The 25,043-nt window shown below is 46.1% G+C and overlaps 1 protein-coding gene across 2 annotated transcripts in view; it reads right to left on the bottom strand.

The window, feature by feature from the left end:
* Positions 1-25,043, bottom strand: part of adarb2 (adenosine deaminase RNA specific B2 (inactive)) — an 857,007-nt gene that overhangs the window by 153,865 nt on the left and 678,099 nt on the right. For both annotated transcript variants that reach the window (XM_038798319.1, XM_038798320.1), the window contains one exon: positions 9,035-9,203. In XM_038798319.1, coding sequence (XP_038654247.1) covers positions 9,035-9,203 — 169 coding nt within the window. The remainder of the gene's footprint in view (positions 1-9,034; positions 9,204-25,043) is intronic.

Raw genomic sequence — 25,043 nt, 5'->3', positions numbered from 1 at the left:
TGCCCACGACGGGTCGGAGAATAGCGGGAGGGCGTCCCCGACATTTTTCACGCCCTCCCGCTATTCTCCCCCCCCCACGGCCGCCCCACGACACGAATCGCTGCTCGCCGTTTTTTACGGCGAACAGCGATTCTACCCAGGCCGATGGGCCAAGTGCCCAGGCCTTTACGGCCATTTTTACGGCAGCAAACACACCTGCTTGCTGCCGTCGTAAAAACGGCCGCAACATGCCCGTTTTGGGTATCCAGGGCCCCGATTGGCACGGCAGTACCACGGCCGTGCCAAGGGGGGCATGGGCCCGCGATCGGTGCCCACCGATCGTGGGCAGTGCGTACGTAATGGACGCACTCTTTCTCCCTCTGCCGCCCCGCAGGATCAGTCCGCAGGGCGGCCGAGGGAGATGACGGCCCTGCGCATGCGCAGGTTGGAGCTGTCCAATCCGCACATGCATGGGTGACGTCATCGTGCGCGTCAGTCGGCGTGACGCTTGGCGTGCGGACTTAGCGACGGTCGCTAAGCCCGCGATGCCGTGCTTCACGGGGCCCCGCTGCTAGCCCCGCCGGGGGGGGGGGGGAGAATCGGATCCCGGGAGGGGGCGCGGGGGCTGCCGTGAAACATGGCCAGTTTCACGGCAGCCTTTACGACTCGCCGCATTTGTGGAGAATCGCGCCCATGGAATCTTGTCATGTAATTCTTTCAACTGGTAGCTGGAAATATAAATCTCTTTTTCAAAGTTATTGTTCTTGAGGGAGAGTGTGACATAACCAATCAACACCATAGCTGCCAATATTCTGGCAGTTAAATTGTTGCAGTTGACCGATGCTACCGTGGGCAGCACGGTAGCATAGTGGTTAGCACAATTGCTTCACAGCTCCAGGGTCCCAGGTTCGATTCCTGGCTTGGGTCACTGTCTGTGTGGAGTCTGCACGTTCTCCCCGTGTGTGCGTGGGTTTCCTCCGGGTGCTCTGGTTTCCTCCCACAGTCCAAAGATGTGCAGGTTAGGTGGATTGGCCATGTTAAATTGCCCTTAGTGTCCAAAACTGCCCTTAGTGTTGGGTGAGGTTACTGGGTTATGGGGATAGGGTGGAGGTGTTGACCTTGGGTAGGGTGCTCTTTCCAAGAGCTGATGCAGATGCGATGGGCCGAATGGCCTCCTTCTGCACTGTAAATTCTATGATCTTAGCATCACAGCTTAAACCACATAACTCTTCTGTTGTTCACAATTCTGCACTGTTTAGGAGTGCAGCAAGAATCTTAAGCAGCCACTTATTACATCAAATCGATGTTACCACTAATTGTCGCAGTTGTAGACAATTGCAGATCCTGCTATTGATTTCAAGATCTGTCCACCAATGGTGTCTTATCTTTGCAGCACAAAAGAGAATGTGTGCCACATGGAAATCAAGTACCCAAATAAACTGATTCATTCCGGTTTTCATTTACATACATATATAGGCAAAAGGCCACAAGAGGGTACTAGTACGCTCCTCTCTCCTTAATGAAGCAAAATAACACAATATTCAAAATCCATACAACTTACAAACATTCCATGTTTTCATTTATTTACAAATCCAACTTGGCCTAAAGGATGCCAACTTTCTTGATACAAACTTTGAGAATTTGGGGAAGGACCTTGACACATCTGTGACTGGGTCTGGAGTGACTGATTTTGACCTTGTACTTCAATTGAAAATTCCAGTTCATCACACAAAACTGACTCTGTCTTGGATCTGAACTGGTTTCAGGCACCACTTGTGCTGGAGTAACTATTGGCACTCTACCCGCATCCTAAGTATCCAATTCATCAGACTCACTTGATTCTTCCCAATCCCTTCTTTTTTGTAGATCTCAGAGGGTCTATATGACCTACATGTACAGACCCAACCTTTCCATTACCAAAGATCATGACCAGACATTTCCTGGTAGCCACTTCAACCATTTATGTTCTTTTACCTTAACTCTCTGGTTCAACATCAGACATCTTCCTCTCGCTTTACCCCTAGCATGACTCTATTTCTGCCTGGATTGGTTCTCTTCTATTGATTGTTCTAAATGTGGCTTCAATAATGTTACGCAATCGGTTAGTGCGTTCAGCTGCTTACTAATCGAAAGGTTGGTGGTTCGATCCCACTTGAGTGTTGGTTTTATGGCGGCACTGTATCACAGTGGTTAGTACTGTCGCTTCACAGTGCCATGGTCCCAGGTTCAATTCCCGCTTGGGCCACTGTCTGTGCGGAGTCTGCACGGGGCTGTTTAGCACAGGGCTAAATCGCTGGCTTTGTAAGCAGACCAAGCAGGCCAGCAGCACGGTTCGATTCCCGTAACAGCCTCCCCGAACAGGCGCCGGAATGTGGCGACTAGGGGCTTTTCACAGTAACTTCATTTGAAGCCTACTTGTGACAATAAGCGATTTTCATTTCATTTCATTTCATGTTGTCCCCGTGTCTGCGTCGGTTTCCTCCGGGTGCTCTGGTTTCCTCCCACAAGTCCCGAAAGACATGCTGTTAGGTGAATTGGATATTCTGAATTCTCCCTCCGTGTACCCGAACAGGTGCCGGAATGTGGCGACTAGGGGCTTTTCACAATAACTTCATTGCAGTATTAATGTAAGCCTACTTGTGACAATAAAGATTGTAAAAATGAATAAATCATGAAAACCTAATTCTAGGCTGTTTTCTAAGAAATAATTCATCTGGTGTTCTACCGGTAATGGTATGAAGTGTGTCACAATAAACATTCATCATTCAGATTCAATGACAACTGACGCTTCATCTAATTTGTGTCGAGCATTTGCTTAACAATTTGCTCAACAATTTTTACAGTGCATTCTGCTGCTCCGTTTGCATCCGGATGATGCAGTACGACAAATTAATTGCCTTGGCTTCAAGGACTGGATCGTTAGGATTTGGGAACTGCAAGTGGCCCATTGTTCATGCACTCTTGCTGTAGAGCACTCCACTTCCAAGTTTGAAACCTGACATTTGGGCTGGAGCTGTCTCCTGGGAAACAAGTTTGTCCACGTTGCTAGGTCACCTGAGTGATGGAGGGAGAAGCTGCACAAATGAAAAGATCTGTGACCAAACCACCTCGGACAAATTTTGCAGAAGCAAAATACCGTGGTTGCTGGAGTTCTGAAATAAAAACAGAAAATGCCAGCAAGCCAGGCTGCATCCGTGGGAATTTTGAACAAGTATCATTTTGGATTCAAATTATTAACTCTGTTTCTGTCTCCACAGATTCTGCCTGGCCTGCTGATTATTTCAAAAACTCTGTGTTTTTATATTACTTGACAACTTTCGGGTTGATTGAGGAACAGGTTTGATGTCGGTAAGTATATTTTTCGGAGTTTGTCATCTTTGGTAATGTGTAAACTGGCCTTGATAAAGAAGTATCTCTGGGCAGGATTCTCTGGCCGTGTCAGCCTGGTGACCGGAGAATCCTGCCCGAGGTTAATGGACTTTTCCATTGTCTGTATCTTGCCCGTGGCGATCTTGCGGCAGGCGGGGCGGAAGAATCCAGCCCTCTGGGTTGAATCTGGCTTAAGAACGCCTGATGTTGTCTGGAGATGGTGGTGTAGTGGTATTATCACTGGACTAGTAATCCAGAGATTCAGAGATCTGCTCTGTGGTCCCAGGTTCAAATCCCGCCACTGCAGGTGGTGAAATTTGAATTCAATAAAAATCTGGAATTAAAAATCTAATGCTGACCATGAAACCATTGTCGATTCTGGTAAAAATCCATCTGATTAACTAATGTCCTTTAGGGAAGGAAATCTGCCGTCCTCATCTGGTCTGCCCTACATGTGACTCCAGACCCACAGCAATGAGGTTGACTCTTAACTGCCCTCTCAATGGCAAATAGCCTGCATCGCCCACGTCCCATGAACAAATTTTTTTAAAAATCACTCTGACTTCCCAAATGTGAACGTGGATGGAGTATCTGGGATGAGGAAAAAAAATGCTCTTTTATTTATAGATATTCAAAGTTGGTGGTGTAAACAGGCGTCTTCCTGCTATTCCCAATGGAACTCCAGTACCCAGGTTTTAACCTCTTGGTCTACTCATCAATTAGTGATGAACAAAATAACTTGTAAATCTTTCCACCATCGTTAGTAGTTTGGCTGTGAAATGTGCCTTAATTGACTGGATGCAAGAGACAGTGAAATAGTTTGTAAATTATTTATCCTCCCAATATTTTTTTTTGTAATAAAATGCATTTCGTTCTTCTGTTGTAGATCATCCAATTAAGGAGCAATCTATTTGAACAGAGCATTTGCTATCGACAGACCGGTTAAGGACGGAATGCTGTATTTACAGACTATTCAATACTACAATTTCATACATTAATCTCAGTCCTCTGAACACAAAGCTGTCTGATTTTGGTTAAAGTTCTTGTTTCTCCAAACTGAAGCAGGCAGAACATTAACAGCACAGTGGGTGTAACTACACCATATGGACTGCAGCGATTCAAGAAGGCAGTTTGCCACCATCTTCTCAAGGGCAATTAGGGATGGGCAATTAATGCTGGCCTAGCCAATGACACCCACATCCCTCGAATGAATAATAAAAAATTAAAACTGCTTGTCGCTGGAAGTTTCTGTACAATAAATTGTTGATGTGCCAACGTGGATGTTCCTGACTGTGAAATTAGATACAGATTACTGAGAAAAAGGAAGCTGGAAAATTGCTGTTTCGAGCCTTGGAAAGGTTACCATGACAACCAGCTGATCCATGGAGCGATCCATGGCGAGACCTGGGTGTGCTAGTGCATGAATGGCAAAACGTTAGTTTACAGGTGCAACAGGTGATTAAGAAGGCAAATGGAATTTTGTCCCTCATTGCTAGAGGGATGGAGTTTAAGACTAGGGAGGTTATGCTGCAATTGTATAAGGTGTTAGTGAGGCCACACCTGGAATATTGTGTTCAGTTTTGGTCTCTTTACCTGAGAAAGGACGTACTGGCACTGGAGGGTGTGTGCAGAGGAGATTCACTAGGTTAATCCCAGAACTGAAGGGGTTGGATTACGAGGAGAGGTTGAGTAGACTGGGACTGTACTCGTTGGAATTTAGAAGGATGAGGGGGGATCATATAGAAACATTTAAAATTATGAAGGGAATAGATAGAATAGATGCGGGCAGGTTGTTTCCACTGGTGGGTGAAAGCAGAACTAGGGGGCATAGCCTCAAAATAAGGGGAAGTAGATATAGGACTGAGTTTAGGAGGAACTTCTTCACCCAAAGGGTTGTGAATCTATGGAATTCCTTGCCCAGTGAAGCAGTTGAAGCCCCTTCATTAAAGGTTTTTAAGATATAGATAGGTTTTTGAAGAATAAAGGGATTAAGGGTTTTGGTGTTCGGGCCGTAAAGTGGAGCTGAGTCCACAAAAAATCAGCCATGACCTCATTGAATGGCGGAGCAGGCTCGAGCGGCCAGATGGCCTACTCCTGCTCCTAGTTCGTAAAGCCCTTCTTGCTCACAGAAGTACCAAAAAAAAGTAAATTGTGCTATTTTGTCCCTCCTCCCACCCAGTCGCTCACCCGAACTCATGCACCATTTTGTAAATACAGGAACAGGTGGGAAACCTGAGCCCAGGTGATTGAAATGTTCACTAGAAGGTGGTTGGGGCCTCCCTGGCCTGCTGGTATTTTCCAGACAGGAAGCCTATTTCATAGGCCCGAAGCCTATGAGAGCAGCTAGATGGGTGAGAGTGGATGCTCGCATGGAGGTACGGTTCAGATTGTGGTGTGGGTCAGGATACTCAAGAGGCTTCAGATCATGGGGATTAGGTCAGTGTGGAGTTGGGATCCAATAGTGGTCTTGGGTGGGGGCTGGATGATTGTCAAGTTGGGTTCCAATGGTGGTTGGTGGAAGCATTTGACCATTTGCATGGTGGGTGGGTGAGTTAATTAATTTGGGCAGCTTATCAGCACTTAAGGAAACACTCTTATTCCCCCTGGCCCACAAGCACTGCCGCAAATCTATTTACTCCATAAGCCTTGCTTATTTCCTTTAAGTTATTGATTCCCTTAGGCCTGGAAAACCCTGCCCCTGGAGTTCAAAACAGAATGACTGTTAAGGTGGCAGTACGTTGCCTCATTATAATATTTAAATGACCAGCTTACATCCCTTGGGCAGCTTAGCTGCTTGACTATCACCGCTTCCTCCATTAAAACTGGATGTGGGATCCCATTTCAGATCTCCTGCATTTCAACTCTGACAGGAGCTCAACACATTCATTTTCTGCGAGTTAAAATTCCGCCCTAGTGTGCTTGAACTTCTTTCCCTCTGTGCCTGTAGCTTTTTCCATGATTATAAGGGAAGATGAGACACTGGTACTGTTTCCACTGGAGCATGCAGCAAAAGGTAAAGGGAGATTGAGAGGATTTTTGAATGATGAAGACCATTCATGGTGATAACAGGGAGGCAGCGATGGGCGATCTTCAGTTTAGAAAAGTCAAGACGAGAGTTGAGGAGAGAGGTTCAGCTAAATTTATTTCCATGGAGAGTTAATACAACATAGAATAATTTCTCGAAAGGAGCAAATGAAGCCATCATAGATTTTAAAAAGGGATAAATGGACAAGGCAGTAAGATTAATTTTGGATTGTTTTAGCGGAGTCAAAATGGGCTGGGGTTGGTAGCAGTGCAACTGAGTGAAGTATTGGGGTGAGTGACGGTTGGCCACAATTTAATGTGGAGCCCAGAGGGCCGGATTTGGCCCTCCTCCCAAGTCCGTAATAAGGCAAGTAAAAAGATTATTTTAAAATCATATTATAACCTCAAAAGACTGGTTCTGCCATTGGAAAATAGTAGGTCCCAGACCTCAGGGTGACAGAGGAGGCAGCTATGTGATGCTAGGGTAGGAAGGGTGGGGCTGGGGGGGGGGGGGGGGGGGGGGGGGAGGGGGGGGGGAGATGGGAAGCATACTGCAGCGGGAAGGATGGAATGCGATGGATGGGGGGGGGGTGGAGGGGGTGCTAGTTGTTGACAGGCCATCAGAATCTCGATCATTTCAATAAAGTCACAGGCTCGAATTTGCTTTTAAATTAGGCAAACAACAAAATCCTCCCCTAGTCAAAGATGCACTGAATGGAATATAAATCTGTTTAAGGCTCATCTACACAATGGGCCGGATTCTCTGGCCTCCCAGTCTCGTAGTTTTCGGCAGCGGGAGGCGGCGTTGGCGGCAGGATTCTCTGCTCCCACCGCTGTCAATGGGAATTCCTGTTGAAGTCACTGATGCACAATCAATGATTACTAAAGCGAGGTTGTAGTACAACTGAAGGCTTTAATAAGCTAGATGTTTACCCCAGCAGTTCAGGTACAGAAAGGAAGCTGCTGGGGCTGCATGGGCTCTTATACCCCGCCTTGCAGGGCGGAGCTACCATACAGTCTCGACCAATAGACAACATGCATTATCCACCAATGGTGTTCCAGCATTACTATGTACCGTAATACCTCTAGCCAGACTACCACAGTCACTCCACGCCACCGGGAAACCCAGGGCAGGGGCTGCTTTGTGGGTGGGATCAGAGTATCCCACCGCCAGTGGACGGCCGGAGAATTCCAGCCAATAAGTAGTCATGTCTGTGTATCAGGCAACACTAACAACAGGTTGCATTTACATAAGAACATAAGAACTAGGAGCAGGAGTAGGCCATCTGGCCCCTCGAGCCTGCTCCGCCATTCAATTAGATCATGGCTGATCTTTTGTGGACTCAGCTCCACTTTCCGGCCCGAACACCATAACCCTTAATCCCTTTATTCTTCAAAAAACTATCTATCTTTACCTTAAAAACATGTAATGAAGAAGCCTCAACTGCTTCACTGGGCAAGGAATTCCATAGATTCACAACCCTTTGGGTGAAGAAGTTCCTCCTAAACTCAGTCCTAAATCTACTTCCCCTTATTTTGAGGCTATGCCCCCTAGTTCTGCTGTCACCCGCCAGTGGAAACAACCTGCCCGCATCTATCCTATCTATTCCCTTCATAATTTTAAATGTTTCTATAAGATCCCCCCTCATCCTTCTAAATTCCAACGAGTACAGTCCCAGTCTACTCAACCTCTCCTCATAATCCAACCCCTTCAGCTCTGGGATTAACCTAGTGAATCTCCTCTGCACACCCTCCAGTGCCAGTACGTCCTTTCTCAAGTAAGGAGACCAAAACTGAACACAATACTCCAGGTGTGGCCGCACTAACACCTTATACAATTGCAACATAACCTCCCTAGTCTTAAACTCCATCCCTCTAGCAATGAAGGACAAAATTCCATTTGCCTTCCTAATCACCTGTTGCACTTGTAAACCAACCTTCTGTGACTCATGCACTAGCACACCCAAGTCTCTCTGAACAGCGGCATGCTTTAATATTTTATCGTTTAAATAATAATCCCGTTTGCTGTTATTCCTACCAAAATGGATAACCTCACATTTGTCAACATTGTATTCCATCTGCCAGACCCGAGCCCATTCACTTAACCTATCCAAATCCCTCTGCAGACTTCCAGTATCCTCTGCACTTTTCGCTTTACCACTCATCTTAGTGTCTTTAACATAAAACATCCCACGGTCCTTCACAGGAACATCATAGAGCAGAATTTGACATTGGACGACATGATGTAATAATACTGCAGAAGGCCAAAAAGCTTTTGCAAAAGTGGTAGCTTTCAAGGAACGTCTTAAGAGTGGAAGTGAGACGTGGATGCAAAAAAACCGAGGGAGGCAATTTGAGAGCTTGGTGACCATAGACAGCTGAAGGCCTGGCTGTCAATGATGGAGCAATTAAAATCGGGGTTGCTCAAGAGGCCAGAATTGGCTGAACTCAGCAATCTTGGAGCGTTGGGGAGTTCGAGGAGATGTGGAGATGAGGTGGGGCAAGGCCACGGAGGGATCCGAAAACAAGGATGAGAATTTTAAAATCGGGGTTGAGGAAACACTAATGCTGGGTTTTGAGGAAGGGCGACCACTCATCTGGACTTGGCGGTCGAGCAAAGTATTAAGATAAACAACAAGCAGCAGGTTTTGTCTTTCTTTACCTTAAATGTAGTTCCAGCTGAGAGTAAAGGAAGCGAAGAAAAGATCTCCTCGCCACAATTTCAGCATGGCAATCGTTAAGCGTTAGACCCTGGTTGCTAATATATTCTCCGTTTATACATTTGGTCCCTGTTGACAGTGCAACAACCTGGGCCTCCTTCATGCTCAGACCTGGAAGGGGAAACAGCAAAAAAAAAAGAAGTGTTTATTTTTAACCAATATACGCAGACGTGACTGTTCTTAATTTCAGTTGAACTTGTTGCCAAATAGTTAGCAACAGCTAAAATGGCTTATTTTTGTTTTAGAGTGAACCGCGGTGCCTGTGGAATTTTCCTTTTGGCCACTCGAGGGACAAACATTAGTGAAGGCATCTACTGTTTGGTATTCCGAGCAAAAAATGGAACGTTCTTCTTGAATGCATTCAAGATATCAATACACATTGCTGCTGGAGTCCTTTTGCCTGTGTATTTCAGTTTCTAATCACAAGACAATTACAGATAAGGGAGGCCATTCTGAGTTCATCCACCCAGAAATGTGTAAAGTTTCCCATTGCCGTATCCAATTGGTGTATTAAATGATTACGTGCCCTTTTCTCTCCACTGTTCTATTGAGAGGGCCCCTTCATGTATTGGCCACTCATTGTACGAAGAACTTCCTGATATCAGCTGGAAATTTTCCCCATTCCTAGATTAAACACGTTTCCCCTCGTTCAAGTTACTTCAAAGTAAATGTTTTCCTCCAATTGACTATCTTATATACTTCCATAAGGTCGCTGCTCGAAGGCCAACTTTCAAGACTTAAAAGACCTGAGTTTTTCCAGCCTGTCTTCATCACTCAGACCGCTAACACTAAGGATCGGCCTCGTGGCTCTCCTCTGCTCACAGAATTTAGAAAGTGAACACTTTTCCTCCTCAATAATTCGAGCAACAGAAGCCGCTTTGTGCCCATTCTGACACCTTCGGTAAAATGATCAGCGAAAGGAGCTTCACTAAAGGGGTTAAAGGCTTGCAGTTTCTGAGTTTCAAAACCTTTCAGGTTAGCAATGGAAGACCGGTTTCTGCATCTTGACGGCATATCTCACCCTAACTTCTCGTGGATAATTTCTAAATCCGTCAAAATAGCACAAATTTCTGGTCTCCGGCATTACCGGGGGACAATCTGTTCTGAGATACATGAACTACCTGTAACATTCTCTGTGGAGATTGCAGAGCTTTCAGGATTTACGCTCCTAAGCTTCTCATTCCAATTCCTTGCTTTGCCCTGGTCTTAACTTGCACCATCGGCGTCACGAATCAGAGCACGTTCAAATCTCTAGCTTCACAGCAACCGGAGCAATCACACCCACAGAAGATCCCGCGACTCGAAGTCAATTTATGCCAGAAATGACTCAGAGCTTTATCACTGAAATTCTTCCACGATAGGGCCAAGTCATTTGATTTCAATAGTTTAATAGCAACAACAAATTCTATTTATGAAGCAGTTTTCACGTAATTAAGTGTTGCAAGATGCTTCACAGGAACAGAAATATAACACTGAGCCATGTAAGGAGTAGCAAGGTCAGATGATCATTGGTTTTAAGGAGCAAAAGGAGGAAGGTGAGATCGAGAGCTGTAAGACCATAAGACATGGGAGCAGGTCATTTGGCCCATCGAGTCTGCTCTGCCATTCAATTATCGTGACTGGTCTGATGCGATAATTCTCAACTCCACTTTCCCGCCTTATCCCCATAACCCTTGATTCCCTTACCGAGTAAACAACTGTCTGTCTCAGCCTTGAACATACTAAATGGCCCAGCCTCTGCAGCCCTCTATGGTAAAGAATTCCACAGATTCACTATGAGAGAAGAAGTTCCTTCTCATCTCTGTCTTAAAAGTGTGGCCCCTTACTCCGAGATCACAGCCTCTTGTCCTAGGCTGTCCCACAAGGGGAAACAACCTTAGGACAGCATGGTAGCACAAGTGGCTAGCACTGTGGTTTCACAGCGCCAGGGTCCCAGGTTCGATTCCCCGCTGTGTCACTGTCTGTGTGGAATCTGCACGTTCTCCCCGTGTCTGCGTGGGTTTCCTCCGGGTGCTCCGGTTTCCTCCCTCAGTCCAAAGACGTGCAGATTAGGTGAATTGGCCATGCTAAATTGCCCTTAGTGACAAAAAAAAAGAGATTAAGAGGCGTTATTGGGTTGCAGGTGGAAGTGAAGGCTTAAGTGGGTCGGTGCAGACTTGATGGGCTGAATGGCCTCCTTCTGCACTGTATGTTCTATTAAAAAAAAACCTCTCAGCATCTACCCTGTCAAGCCTCCTCCCTGTCACGAGGATATTCATGGGTTTGGAGTCAACATAGGTCAGGTAACACAGTGGTGATAGGTGAATGGGATTTGTTGTGAGTTAAGACAGGGGTACCAGATTTTTGGACAAGCTCAATTTTACAGAGTGTACAATATGGGATAGCAGCCAGGAGTGCATTGGAATAGTCCAGTCTTGAGGTAAGAAGGGCACGACTGAGGGTCCCTGCAGCAGATGACTGAGAAAGGGATGAAGTTAGGCAATGTTACAGATGTGGAAATAAATGGTCTTAGAGATGCCATCAATGTGAGATTCGAAGCTAATCTCAGGACCATACGTAACGCCAAAGTTGTGAACACACTGGCTTATTCTCAGACTGTTGAGAAGGAAAGTGAATCTGTAGCTAGTAAAACACATTTGGAGCAGGGACTGAAAACAATGGGCTGGATTCTCTGCCGACGGGATGATCCGTTTTGCCGGCAGCCCATGGGTTTCCTGACGTCGTGGGGCTGCCCCACAATGGGAAACCCCATTGACCAGCCGGGGAAATGGAGCATCCCGCCGGCGTGCTGAACCAGAAATCTGGCACGGTGGGACGGAGAATCCAGCGCAATGACTTTAATCTCCCCGATATTTTGCTGGACAAAATTTCTGTTAATCTAGTACTGAATTCCGGAAGCAGTCTGACAATTTAGCAACAGTGGAGAAACTGAGAGAGGTGGAACTGGGTGTTGTCAACGTACATGTTGTGCCTTCGGACAATATCACCAAGGAGCAGCATGTAGATAGGAGGGGGTTAATCATAAATCCAATGGTGCAGGGCCAGGAAGCCATTTAAATGATTCTCTGGCTACAGTGAGAAGAACGGTACCAGGCGAGCGCAGTCCCACCCAGCTGGACAACAGTAGAGAGGTGTTGAAGGAGGATGTTGTGGTCAATTCCGTCAAAGGCTGAGGCCAGATTGAGAAGGATGAGCAGCGAAAGTTTACCTTTGTCACAGTCACATAGGATGCCATTTGAGACTTAGGTAAGCGCCGTTTTGGTACTGTGACAGGGGTGGAAACTTGATTGGAGGGATTCAAACATGGAGTTCCGGGAAAGATGGGAACGGATTAGAAAGGGCACCTGGGTGTCCTCGACTAGCATGGACAAGATGGGCCAAGTGGCCTCCTTCTGTGCTGTAATTTTTCTATGGTTCGATGGATTTGGGAGGTAACAACACATTCAAGAGCTTTGGAGAGGCGAGAGGCAGTTTGGGATGGGGCGGTAGCTTGAAAAGATGGTGGGGGTCAGCAGTTGGATTTTTGAAGGGAGGGGTGATCACGGCAGGTTTTGAGGAAAGATGGACAACATCTGAAGAGAGAGAACTGTTTACTATATTGGCTAACATGGGGGCCAGAAGTGGAAAATCCCTTATGGTTGTAATTCCTCTTTCAGCGAAGATGCCTGAGGCATTGTGTTCTGGGCATTAAAGGACTGGAGTTGCCAATCCCTTCCTCTTGTCTAGCTTCCACTTGAAGGGTGCTCTATTATGACCAAAAGAATTTGAATTGTAGTTGAGGTTCGAGTCCTGTAGGTGGCAGTCTGCTCTCTTCTTGTTCCTGGTTCAAGACGATTCACAAGCACAACTAAAAGCACAACAATGGATGCGGAGCTTATTTCCCGCCTTCCACTCCAGGAGGTTGGTGCAGTGGAAACTGAGCATGGTCCTGCTTTATACCCAAGGATTAACAAGTGGTCCGGCACTGCGGCAGTAGTCACAATCATGTTGCAGACTAGAGGTCATATCAGAGCTTTCAGTCCTAATAACGAGCGACTCGTGATCTGCCAGCTGTGCCGAGTATCGCAAATTCTGGGTTGCAAAGTGGGGTGGTGCAGGAGGGTCTCATTTCAACATGTGGAAGGAAGGCAGGTCTTTACTCCAACAACATGCAGAGTTGGAGACATCACAGCATCTTTCTGCACAGAAGGAGGCCATTCAGCCTATCACACCTGTGCCAGCTCTTTGAAAGAGCGATCCAATTAATCCCACCCTCCCGCTCACCAATCTGCTGTTTTGTTGCTGAGATCTGCTGCTGACCTCCCCACTGTTTACCACATCTTGAAGTTTTCTGTTCTCTGCTGCTTTGAAACAATGCCCCTGAGTGCCCAAGTCCAGGTCATTTCAGAAATGGCAGTTTTTGTTTTCTTTATTCGTTCACGGGATGTGGGATGTGGGCCTCGCTGGGCCGGGCCAGCATTTGTTGCCCATCCCTGAGGGCAGTTAAGAGTCAACCACATTGCTGTGGGTCTGGAGTCACATGTAGGCCAGACCAGGAAAAGACGACAAATTTCCTACCCTAAAGGGGATTAGTGAACCAGGGTTCATCATGCCTCATCTCCGGGGTGTTCTCCGGGGGTCAGTATAAGGGGGAGGCGGTGGCGGAGTGGTATTGTCACTGGACTAGTAATTCAGAGACTCAGGGCAATGCTCTGGGTACATGGGTTTGAATCACGCCAAGGCAGATGGTGGAATATGAATTCAATAAACATCTGGAATTAAAAGTCTAAAAAAGGCGAAACCATTGTTGTCTGGTTCTCGAATGTCCTTTCAGGAAGGAAATCTGTTGTCCTGACCTGGTGTGGCCTACATGTGACTCCTGATCCACAGCAATGTGGTTGACTCTGAAATGCTCTCAGGAATGGGCAATAAATGCTGGCCCAGCCAGTAACACCCACATCCCTTAAACGGATAAACAAAAAATATGGAAGACAACAGTTCACCCCGATTCTCTGCTTTCTGTCCCTTATAGCTCCTTTCGTATCCATGTTGCCACTGCCCCTTTCTGCCCATGGGTTTCATGGGCGAACATCATCATGGTCTTGCCCTCTCCACTCAACAGCGATTCACAAATCCATGCAATCAACAACAGTGAAGAAAAGAAAGCTAAAGCTTTTCATACAGATGGAACGCAAATTACACGGAGCGAAGCTGGGATAAGCGATGGAGACAGTACCTTACTGCACATTGTTTGACTTGCCTTAATTCTGGGAGTTAAGTTGAAGTCCATAATTAAGTCATGGCCACATGTTTGTCACTCAAAAAGTCAGTCACCTCGTACTGCTCTACCTGCCATAGTCAGCCAGTCGGCAGTGCTTCACACCTCTTCACTACTTTGGGAATCATCAAATTAATTCTCTCCTCTCATTCCTCTTTCCAGGGGAACTCTGAAATCGGCGTGTCGACTTCCACAATCATTAGAAGGATAAGCGCATCGCCCCGCCTGCTGTGCTGCAGAACAAGTCCAGTCTCCCCAGTCACTCTCAGGGCGAGCGTGATTGCCACATCCAACAACGAGATGAGAAAAACCCGGGCTCAGCTGTGACAGATCCACACGGAGCTGAACGGCGACAAGCGAGAGGAAGATGGATTTTCAAAATCCAAATGAGACTCTTAAAGATGATTCACACGCGTTTAACCCATCAGGAATTGTTAAACAGAACCCCGGAAAGGGGACAAAAATAAACGGCCGTACGTCTGCTTGCAGCCAAGTGCCGAAGGAGGTTATTTTGGAGATGCAGTTTTGGCTGTCCATAAGCGTGGATGTCAAGGATTGTGGATCTGAAATCGAATGTGAAAAGAGGACTCCAGTGTGCTGATGGGGTGTGAAATTGTTTCCAACGTATACATTTGAAATATTCAATTTGTCTGATTATGATACTAAGTGGGTCCAAAGTCCATTGGTTTACTTGCAGTTGCAGTAATCAGGGTTTCCCCAGATGCCAATCTTATAATGCATCATTCTGTGATTTGAACGGACACTGATGACCCCTCTCTTAAAAAAAAAACAATCCTTGACCACCCCATCTCTCAACTGTAATGTTCTTGTCGGATGGCCTGATTTATTTCACAAGAACACTTGTAGCTAAAGCTATAAACAATTTATTAACATTAACTGGGGGTAAAATATATACAAAACAACAGATGAATAATAGTATGAACATGCACAAACCACTAACTCTCTCTCTCAGCTCCCGAGTCAGTCTGAGGTCACCTGACTCTAACATTCACTTATATACCAATGAGACATCTAGTGGTCAATCAGTGAATTACAGCACACCCATCACTACACCCACCACCACATCTTTGCAAATTACTGCCCCATCTTGAACTGCCCTTGTTTCTCCAAAGTTCCTGAATGAGGTGTTACCTCCCAAATCCCTTCCCATCTTTCCTAGAACTCCCATGTTTGATACCCTCCAATCTGGGTTGGTGATCAGGGGAACAAAGTATAACTGTCCCCAATTCATTTCAAAGTCAATGTGAGAGAAATGAAGTTTGCAAGTTTTTTGCTGGCGCTCATTACTGCTCAGTGACAGAAAGAATGAAAGTGGGACTGTGCTGTTTTGTTTTAATCATTTAGACTTAAAGTGACGAAGGTTTATTGCTGAAAGGCCGATATCTGCTGGCAGTTTTCTCTCAGCTAACTAATCTCGCCACTTCGGCTGTGGTGACGAGTGGCCGGTACCTTGGGAGCAGAGGCAGTCACCATCTGATCACCACGCCGTTCCTGTACTTTTCCATGCCATGCCGGAGGGCTGCATTTCTGGCCAGGACTACCAATCCCGGCCTCTCCAGAAATGTGGAGTGTGCTTTTGATCTGACCGCTTTCTCGTAGCACTGGATTGTCAGGGTAAGCTGTATTCTGGTAGGTATTCACCAACACTGAAAGGCTGGCACATTTAAACGTCTTTTCAGTGTTAGTGTATGAGCAAATGGGTGAATATGTAGGTGGGTAAAGGGGTAAGGTGGGTAAGGTAAGTGGGTAGGCTGGTTGAGGTAAGTGGGTAAGGAGGTAGGGTGGGTGAGGTAAGTGGGTAAGGGGGTATGGTAGGGGAGGTAAGTGAGTAAGAGGGTAGTGTGGGTAAGCCATGGGTAAAGGGTAGAGTAGCAGTCTGATAGGGTGGCAAGGTCGCGTCAGATCAGGGAGAATTGTGGGATTGGATGGGAAGTTGGGTGGTGGAGGCTAGTCAGGTTGTGCTGGGGGGAGTTGAAGAGGATAGGGGGGAGCTGGGGTGTTTGGGGAGTGGGGGGGGGAAGCTGGGGTCGTGAGGTTAGGTCGAGTCAGGGTGAGTCTGGGAATCAGGATAGTTAGGTGGTGAATGTGGGTTGGAGAGATTCCGGGGTGGAGTTTGGTGGTGGGGGCAGTCAAGAGATGGTTGAGGCATTCAGGTGTCAGGGAGTTAGTCAGGAAGAGTGGAGAGGAGGGGGGGGGGGGGTCAAGGCGGTCGTTGGGATGTCAGTTATATAGATACGCAGAAGTTGGATGAGGAACTTTCAGTCCTGGGTAAGTTCCTGGGTAACTGTTCAGGTAAGTAAGTTGGGACTGTCCAAAGTCTCTGACTCCAACTCAGGAGTTTTTCCAAGCATTCTGTGGAGCAGGATTTGCACATTGGAAGCTCAAACCTCCCATGCAATTCCCACAGAATTGGCGCGTTGGGACTTCCAGGGGGATCGGCACAGCCATTACTGAACCTCCGGCTTCCTTTACCTGAAACTGTTGAGCATGTCAGCATCTGCTGGGTGTCTCCAAGTGGCTCAAAAGGTAAGTGGCTTCCAATTTCTCTGACAAAGAGTCATCCCGACTCAAAACATTAGCTCCCTTCTCTCTCCACAGATGCTGTCAGACCTGCTGAGATTGTCCAGCATTTTCTGTTTTTGTTTCAATTTCTATTCACCGAGTTGTTGGCAGTGGTGGCTGATTGGGCACTGTCATTTGTTTTCAGCAATGCAGTGGAGCCAGGAAGAACATTACTGCTCCTTAAAGCTCCACGTTCAGGTAAATCCTTTTTCAAAAGAGGACCCTTGTAGGCGACAGTCTCCAACAATGAATGACAGATGTGTTTAGAGAAGCCAAAATTTACAAAGAGGGCTATAAACTGAGGCAATTTCTTATTTTGCATTTGCAAATGACCTAATATTGGGCCATAACTTCCTCAGAGTGACAATTGATGGAGAATTGTCACTTTGTACAAACTTACATGTGTTAAAATTCTCAAGCGCCAGTTTTGTCCGACCTTCCTGACTCAGGCCAGGTGAGATTCAGACAGCGCAGCAGGTCCCTGGCACCAGCGTCGAGGTATAAAAGAAGCGGAGTGAAGGAAGACATCGACTATCATTGAAGCACATGGAATTCAAGGAAACTTGTCAAGGTGGATCTGAAACTGGCTTATTAATAGGGCACAAAGGGTGGTGGTAGAAGGCTGCTCGAGTAACTGGATGCCGCTGTCCAGCGGTGTACCACAGGGGTCAGTGCCGGGTCCCTTATTGTTTTTTTTTATTCATTCATAGGATATGGGTGTCACTGGCCGGGCCAGCATTTATTGCCCATCCCTGAGGGCATTTAAGAGTCAACCACATTGCTGTGGGTCTGCAGTCACATGTAGGCCAGACCAGGTGAGGACGACAGATTTCCTTCCCGAAAGAACATTAGTGAACTAGATTGATTCTTATGACAATTGACAATGGTTTCCCGGTCACCTTTAGATTTTTAATGAATTCAAATTTCACCATCTGCCATAGCGGGATTCAAACCCGGGTCCCTAGAGCATGACTTAGAGTCTCTGGATTACTCATCCAGCGATAATACCACTACGCCACTGCCTCATATGAATGATATAGACGAGAACGTGGAGGAATGATAAGTAAGTTTGCAGACGACACCAAGATTGGGAGGGTGGTTAACAGTGAGAAAAAGGGTCGTAGGTTACAGGAAGATATAGATGGATTGGACAGATGGGCAGAGCAGTGGCCGATAGAATTTAACCCTGATAAGTGTGAGGGGATGCATTTTGGAAGAAGGAGCAGGACAAGGGAGTATGTAATTAATGGCAGGACACAAGGAAGCTCAGAGGAACAGATGGATTTTGGGGTACTTGTTCACAAATCCCTGAAGGCAGCAGAACAGGTGAATAGGGTAGTTACAAAGGCATATGTGACACTTGCCTTTCTCAGTGTTGGCATAGAATCCAAGAGCAAGGGGGTGATGATGGAGCTGTACAGAACATTGGTTCAGTCACAATTGGAGTACTGTGTGCAGTTCTGGTCACCTCACTATAGGAAGGAGGTGATTGCACAGGAGGGAGTTCAGAGGAGATTCACCAGGAAGTTGCCTGGGATGGAGCATCTGAGCTATAAGGAGAGACTGGGTAGGTTTGGATTGTTTTTTTTTCGAGCAGAGAAGGCTGAGCGGGGATATGTTTGAGGTGTGGGTAAGATTATGAGGGGTTTGGACAGGGTAAATAGGAAGCAGCTGTTCCACGGTTGAAGTGATAACAAGGGGGCATAGTTTTAGGGTGAGGGGCAGGAGATTCATAGGGGACTTGAGAAAACAAAATCACTGAAAGGGTGGTTAGAATTTGGAATGCACTGGCTGGAAAGGATAGTGGAGGCTGGAAACCTCACAACTTTTAAAAAGCACTTGAAACTCCATCACATTCAAGGGTATAGGATTGATAAGTGGGATTAGCATGAGAAAGTTGTAATTACTGTCGGTGTGGACTCGATGTGCCGAAGGGCCTTTTCTGTGTTGTATCATTCTATGACTCCACGGCAGTGTCTAAGTGTCTGAGGTAAGTGGATGGATATGGCGGATATGGGCAGGAACTTGGACATCGGGGTGGTGTGGGTGGGGGCGGGAGGTTGCATTCTGGTTGCCTCGGGGCACGGTGGGGTATGGATAGGGACTGGGATGTGGGGTGCGTATTGCGGCAGTATGTGGGAGAGCTCCTCAGGGGTTGGAGGGGTGTCCCGTGCGAGGCTCGGTCTCAGTATTTAAAGTAATTACTCTGAAGTAGGAAGTGTTTTTATTTCTAACTCTTTCAGAGTAATTATTAGTGGAGCCGGTTTAACTCAGTTGGCTGGGCAGCTGGTTGTCATAGATATTTACAGCATGGAAACAGGCCCTTCGGCCCAACTTGTCCATGCCGCCCAGTTTCTATCACTAAGCTGGTCCCACTTGTCCACGTTTGGTCCATGTCCCTCTATAAACCCACCCTGCCCATGTAAAAAGTGATGTACAACAAGACCCACAGTGTGGGTTCAATCCCTGTCCCAGCTAAGGTTATTCATGAAGGCCCTGTCTTCTCAACCTTGCCCCTCGCCTGAGGTACGGTGATCCTCAGATTACATCACCACATCCAAACTCTACCCCCCAAAAGGCGAAAACATCCCATGGTCATCTTGGACTAGAACAAAGAGAACAAATAAAATTACAGCACAGGAACAGGCCCTTCGACCCTCCCAGCCTGCGCCGATCCAGATCCTTTATCTAAACCTGTCGCCTATTTTCCAAGGATCTACTTCCCACTGTTCCCCGCCCGTTCATGTATCTGTCCAGATGCATCTTAAATGATGCTATCTACACCCCCGCTGGCAAAGCGTTCCAGGCACCCACCACCCTCTGCGTAAAAAACTTTCCACGCATATCTCCGTTAAACTTTCCCCCTCTCACCTTGAAACCGTGACCCTTTGTAATTGACACCCCCACTCTTGGAAAAAGCTTGTTGCTATCTACCCTGTCCATACCTCTCATAATTTTGTAGACCTCAATCAGGTCCCCCCTCAACCTCCGTCTTTCCAACGAAAACAATCCTAATCTACTCAACCTTTCTTCATAACCAGCACCTTCCATACCAGGTAACATCCTGTTGAACCTCCTCTGCACCCTCTCTAAAGCATCCACATCCTTCTGGTAATGTGGCGACCAGAACTGCACGCAGTATTCCAAATGTGGCCTAACCAAAGTCCTATACAACTGTAACATGACATGCCGACTCTTGTACTCAATACCCGTCCAATGAAGGCAAGCATGCTATATGCCTTCTTGACCACTCTATCGACCTACGTTGCCACCTTCAGAGTACAATGGACCTGAACTCCTAGATCTCTCTGTACATCAATTTTCCCCAGGACTCTTCCATTGACTGCTTAGTCCGCTCTTGAATTAGATCTTCCAAAATGCATCACCTCACATTTGCCTGGATTGAACTCCATCTGCCATTTCTCTGCCCAACTCTCCAATCTATCTATATTTTGCTGTACTGTGATGACTATGCTGGACTATGGTGACTTAACTTGCTTACTTACTTATTTGAAGTTAGAAATTTAAGTCACTTTGTGGGATGGTTCCCAGTGCTGAACAATTGCTTCTGGACAATTGCCTCGTAAATCCCAGCTAAGGTTATTCATGAAGGCCCTGTCTTCTCAACCTTGCCCCTCGCCTGAGGTACGGTGATCCTCAGATTACATCACCACATCCAAACTCTACCCCCCAAAAGGCGAAAACATCCCATGGTCATCTTGGACTAGAACAAAGAGAACAAATAAAATTACAGCACAGGAACAGGCCCTTCGACCCTCCCAGCCTGCGCCGATCCAGATCCTTTATCTAAACCTGTCGCCTATTTTCCAAGGATCTACTTCCCACTGTTCCCCGCCCGTTCATGTATCTGTCCAGATGCATCTTAAATGATGCTATCTACACCCCCGCTGGCAAAGCGTTCCAGGCACCCACCACCCTCTGCGTAAAAAACTTTCCACGCATATCTCCGTTAAACTTTCCCCCTCTCACCTTGAAACCGTGACCCTTTGTAATTGACACCCCCACTCTTGGAAAAAGCTTGTTGCTATCTACCCTGTCCATACCTCTCATAATTTTGTAGACCTCAATCAGGTCCCCCCTCAACCTCCGTCTTTCCAACGAAAACAATCCTAATCTACTCAACCTTTCTTCATAACCAGCACCTTCCATACCAGGTAACATCCTGTTGAACCTCCTCTGCACCCTCTCTAAAGCATCCACATCCTTCTGGTAATGTGGCGACCAGAACTGCACGCAGTATTCCAAATGTGGCCTAACCAAAGTCCTATACAACTGTAACATGACATGCCGACTCTTGTACTCAATACCCGTCCAATGAAGGCAAGCATGCTATATGCCTTCTTGACCACTCTATCGACCTACGTTGCCACCTTCAGAGTACAATGGACCTGAACTCCTAGATCTCTCTGTACATCAATTTTCCCCAGGACTCTTCCATTGACTGCTTAGTCCGCTCTTGAATTAGATCTTCCAAAATGCATCACCTCGCATTTGCCTGGATTGAACTCCATCTGCCATTTCTCTGCCCAACTCTCCAATCTATCTATATTTTGCTGTACTGTGATGACTATGCTGGACTATGGTGACTTAACTTGCTTACTTACTTATTTGAAGTTAGAAATTTAAGTCACTTTGTGGGATGGTTCCCAGTGCTGAACAATTGCTTCTGGACAATTGCCTCGTAAATCCTTACCTAGGAACCGCCCAAATCCGATACTCAGAATCCCTTCACCGTTATGATGGGCTACATACTTGGTGGTGGAATAAGCGTGTGCATAGCACTCGCCATATTGGATATTTCGCACATGAAGAACCATACGCTTGGCTTTAATATAAAAAATCTTAACTATGTTGCTTCCAGTTTGTATGCCTTTGCTAACTCTAGTTGAAAAAATCGTTAAGAATCAAAAGTGGCAGGGTATTGGAGAAAGGGCTGGTTCACCTACAATGAGCATTAGGATGCAGTATTCTTGCCTTTGCAGAAGTGGAATCGGAAGGGCTTGTGAAAAGTAAAGCTTGACTTTTTCCCGCTAAAGGCTACTAATGATGAAGCAAAGCTGTGCCACTGCATCAAAAAATAAGTATTTTATTCTTGGTCAGACTTGAGGATAATGATATAAAGAAGGCAAAGATAGGAAGATAAGAATGTGCAGCTGGCCAGCCCCAGAGTTCAAAGACAAACAACAGCATGACCGATATTCCTGAACTAATTTTATGTCAAATGCCTGTTCAACCCCCGCTCTGGACTACTGATGTTTTCAGGCTTGATGGACTTCCTGGGCATTCCATTTCCATGATGTGGAGATGCCGGCGTTGGACTGGGGTGAGCACAGTAAGAAGTCTTACAACACCAGGTTAAAGTCCAACAGGTTTGTTTCAAACACGAGCTTTCGGAGCACGGCTCCTTCTTCAGGTGAATGGAAAGGCTTGTTCCAGAAATGTTTATATAGACACAGTCAGAGATGCCCCGGAATGCGAGGCATCATGGCTACCATTGACACCGCAAACTGCCGGCTCAAAGTGGAGAGGATCTCCAGGAAGATCGCGCATATAGACACTGACATTCAGTTTCTACAAAGATGCAAAAAAGCAGACCTCTCTCTCTGCATCTTTGATGATTTGATTGCCTGCAGGTGCTCGCATTCCGGGGCATCTCTGACTGTGTCTATATAAACATTTCTGGAACAAGCCTTTCCATTCACCTGAAGAAGGAGCCGTGCTCCGAAAGCTCGTGTTTGAAACAAACCTGTTGGACTTTAACCTGGTGTTGTAAGACTTCTTACTGATTCCATTTCCAGGCATTAACCACCCTCTGTGTTCGATAATTATATCTGATCTGTTCCATTCTGATCTTGCTGTATTCTGCAGACTATTGCCATGTGGTTTACAGTTACACGGCTTTATTTTCCCTTCTGAGTTTCCCCACTTGCCATACACGAACAATGAATTTCATTTTCCAGCCCAGTTCCCGTGTTATCTGGATTCCTCGGCACCCGGTTAGCCTGCTCTTGATGAAGTTTGGTGTCATAAGCAATTATTGACAATTCTGTCTCCATTCCCCACACCTACACTATTGTTTTCAAACATGAAAAGGAGAAAGGGTTATGGGCACCCCACTTGCCACGCATGGCATATATCAGCTTCACCCTGGTGAGGGTTTCATCGTGCCAACAGAGCAGTGAGAGAAGTGAATAAAGCATGGCATTTTTCTGTTCAAGGTCATGCTGCCCATTGATACCTCTGCAACTGTATGAGGAAGAGAGGGTGCCTCAGTTTCAGAGACAGTGCGGAGGCAGATGACTCACAGCCGGTGCAGTTCCATAGATTCAGCGTCATGGTCATGATAGGAGAACCAATGCCTGACTAGGCCCAGGATGACCATAAGACCATAAGAAGTAGGTCATATGGCCCATCAGGTTTGCTCCACCATTCAATGAGATCATGACTGATTTGATACAATTCTCAACTCCACTTTCCTGCCTTATCTCCATTCCCTTACTGATTAAAAATCTGTTTATCTCAGCCTTGAACATATTTAATGGCCCAGCCTCTACAGCCCTCTGCGATAGAGAATTTAACAGGATCACTGCTCTCTACGAGAAGAAATTCCTCCTCATCTCTTCAATGGGCAACCCTTTGCTTTGAGATTATGTCCTCGGCCCATGACCCTCCCGCAAAGGGAAGAAACCTCTCAGCCAGCGGTCCAGCCTCTGAGAATCCTATATATCCCAATAAGGTCGTCTCTCATTCTTCTAAACCTCAATGAGTACAGGCACAACCTACTTAACCTCTCCTCATGAGAAAATCCCTCCATATCCGGGATCACCCAAGTGAACTTTCTCTGAACTGCCTCAAATGCAAGTATATCTTTATATCTTTGCTTAAATAAGGAGCAGTTATGACTAAGTTGTCCAAACTTAGTCCAAGAAGACTTAAAGGGACAATCAATTATCTGCCAGGATGGTGCAGACTCGATGGGCTGAATGGCTTCCTTCTGCACCGTAGTGATTCTATGATTCTACGCTTGGGCCAGGATAAAGCTAATTATTTTTGGCTGCTCGCATTGCTTTGATTCCCAAGTTAAAATACAGGAACAGGAAAATCAATTCAAAAAGTGCACGTCGGTGTCTATTTTTCACACACGCAAATAGTTCTAATCAGGTAAACCCTTCCCTGCTTCCTTTATCCCCTTATGCTTCTCCTCTTGAATGTTGACTTAGTTCCTGTCTCGCCACGAGCCTTGGAAATGAAGTCCACAGATTCACAGTTCTCTTAGTGAAGCAGATTCTCATACTCTCTGCTCCAAATCTCTCACATTTTATCTTGTACCTATGACTCCTCATTCTTGACTCCTCAACTACATAAGCAGTCTGCGCCTTGGCAATCGATTGAGGTTGCTGATCATTTTTTTAAAAATCGTTTTGCGATAGAGGTGACTTGAGTCACTGCAGTCCTTTGCCATATCAGCTTGGTGAAATGGAGTGGTCATTGCTAGGTAGTTTCAAAAGGCAGTTAAGAGTCAACCACATTGTGTGATTCTGGAGTCACTGACCAGGTAAGGATGGCAGATTTCCTTCCCGAAAAGACGTTAGTGTACCAAATGTGTTTTAAAAAAGATTTTCCAGTCGGTTTCATGCTCATCGTCACAGACACCAGTTACGTATTACAGATCTATTTACTTAACTGAAATTTAAATTTCAACTCACGTTCTCTTTCGTTGTTAACCCAGATCTCCCGGTCAATGGGTTCAATAACCATAAGCGACCATACTCTGATCTGGGCTGTGGATGTAAGGTTTGGCTTTTCAAACCACAAATTCAACAGCTTAGAAGACAAAATTAAAGGTCGCCTCAATGGTTGGCGCCAATAATAGAGGTTAAATGCAGTGCTATATTGATCCTTTCTTATGGCTGGCACTATTTTAAGTGTTTTGGTTGCTTTTACCTCAGAATCCATTGTAAACAAACTTTCAGAATTACTGGAACGATTAAACACAGATTTGTTATAAATTTAAGACGCAATGTAGCTTCACCAATTTTCAATGCTTTCATTGTTAACCTGATGAGTGCTGATTTCCATACTATCCATCA

This window comes from Scyliorhinus canicula, chromosome 5 (genome assembly GCF_902713615.1).
Source record: "Scyliorhinus canicula chromosome 5, sScyCan1.1, whole genome shotgun sequence".
NCBI classification, from domain to species: Eukaryota; Metazoa; Chordata; class Chondrichthyes; order Carcharhiniformes; family Scyliorhinidae; genus Scyliorhinus; species Scyliorhinus canicula.
Note: the sequence above shows the minus strand (reverse complement) of the source record. Positions and strands in the feature narration are given on the sequence as shown.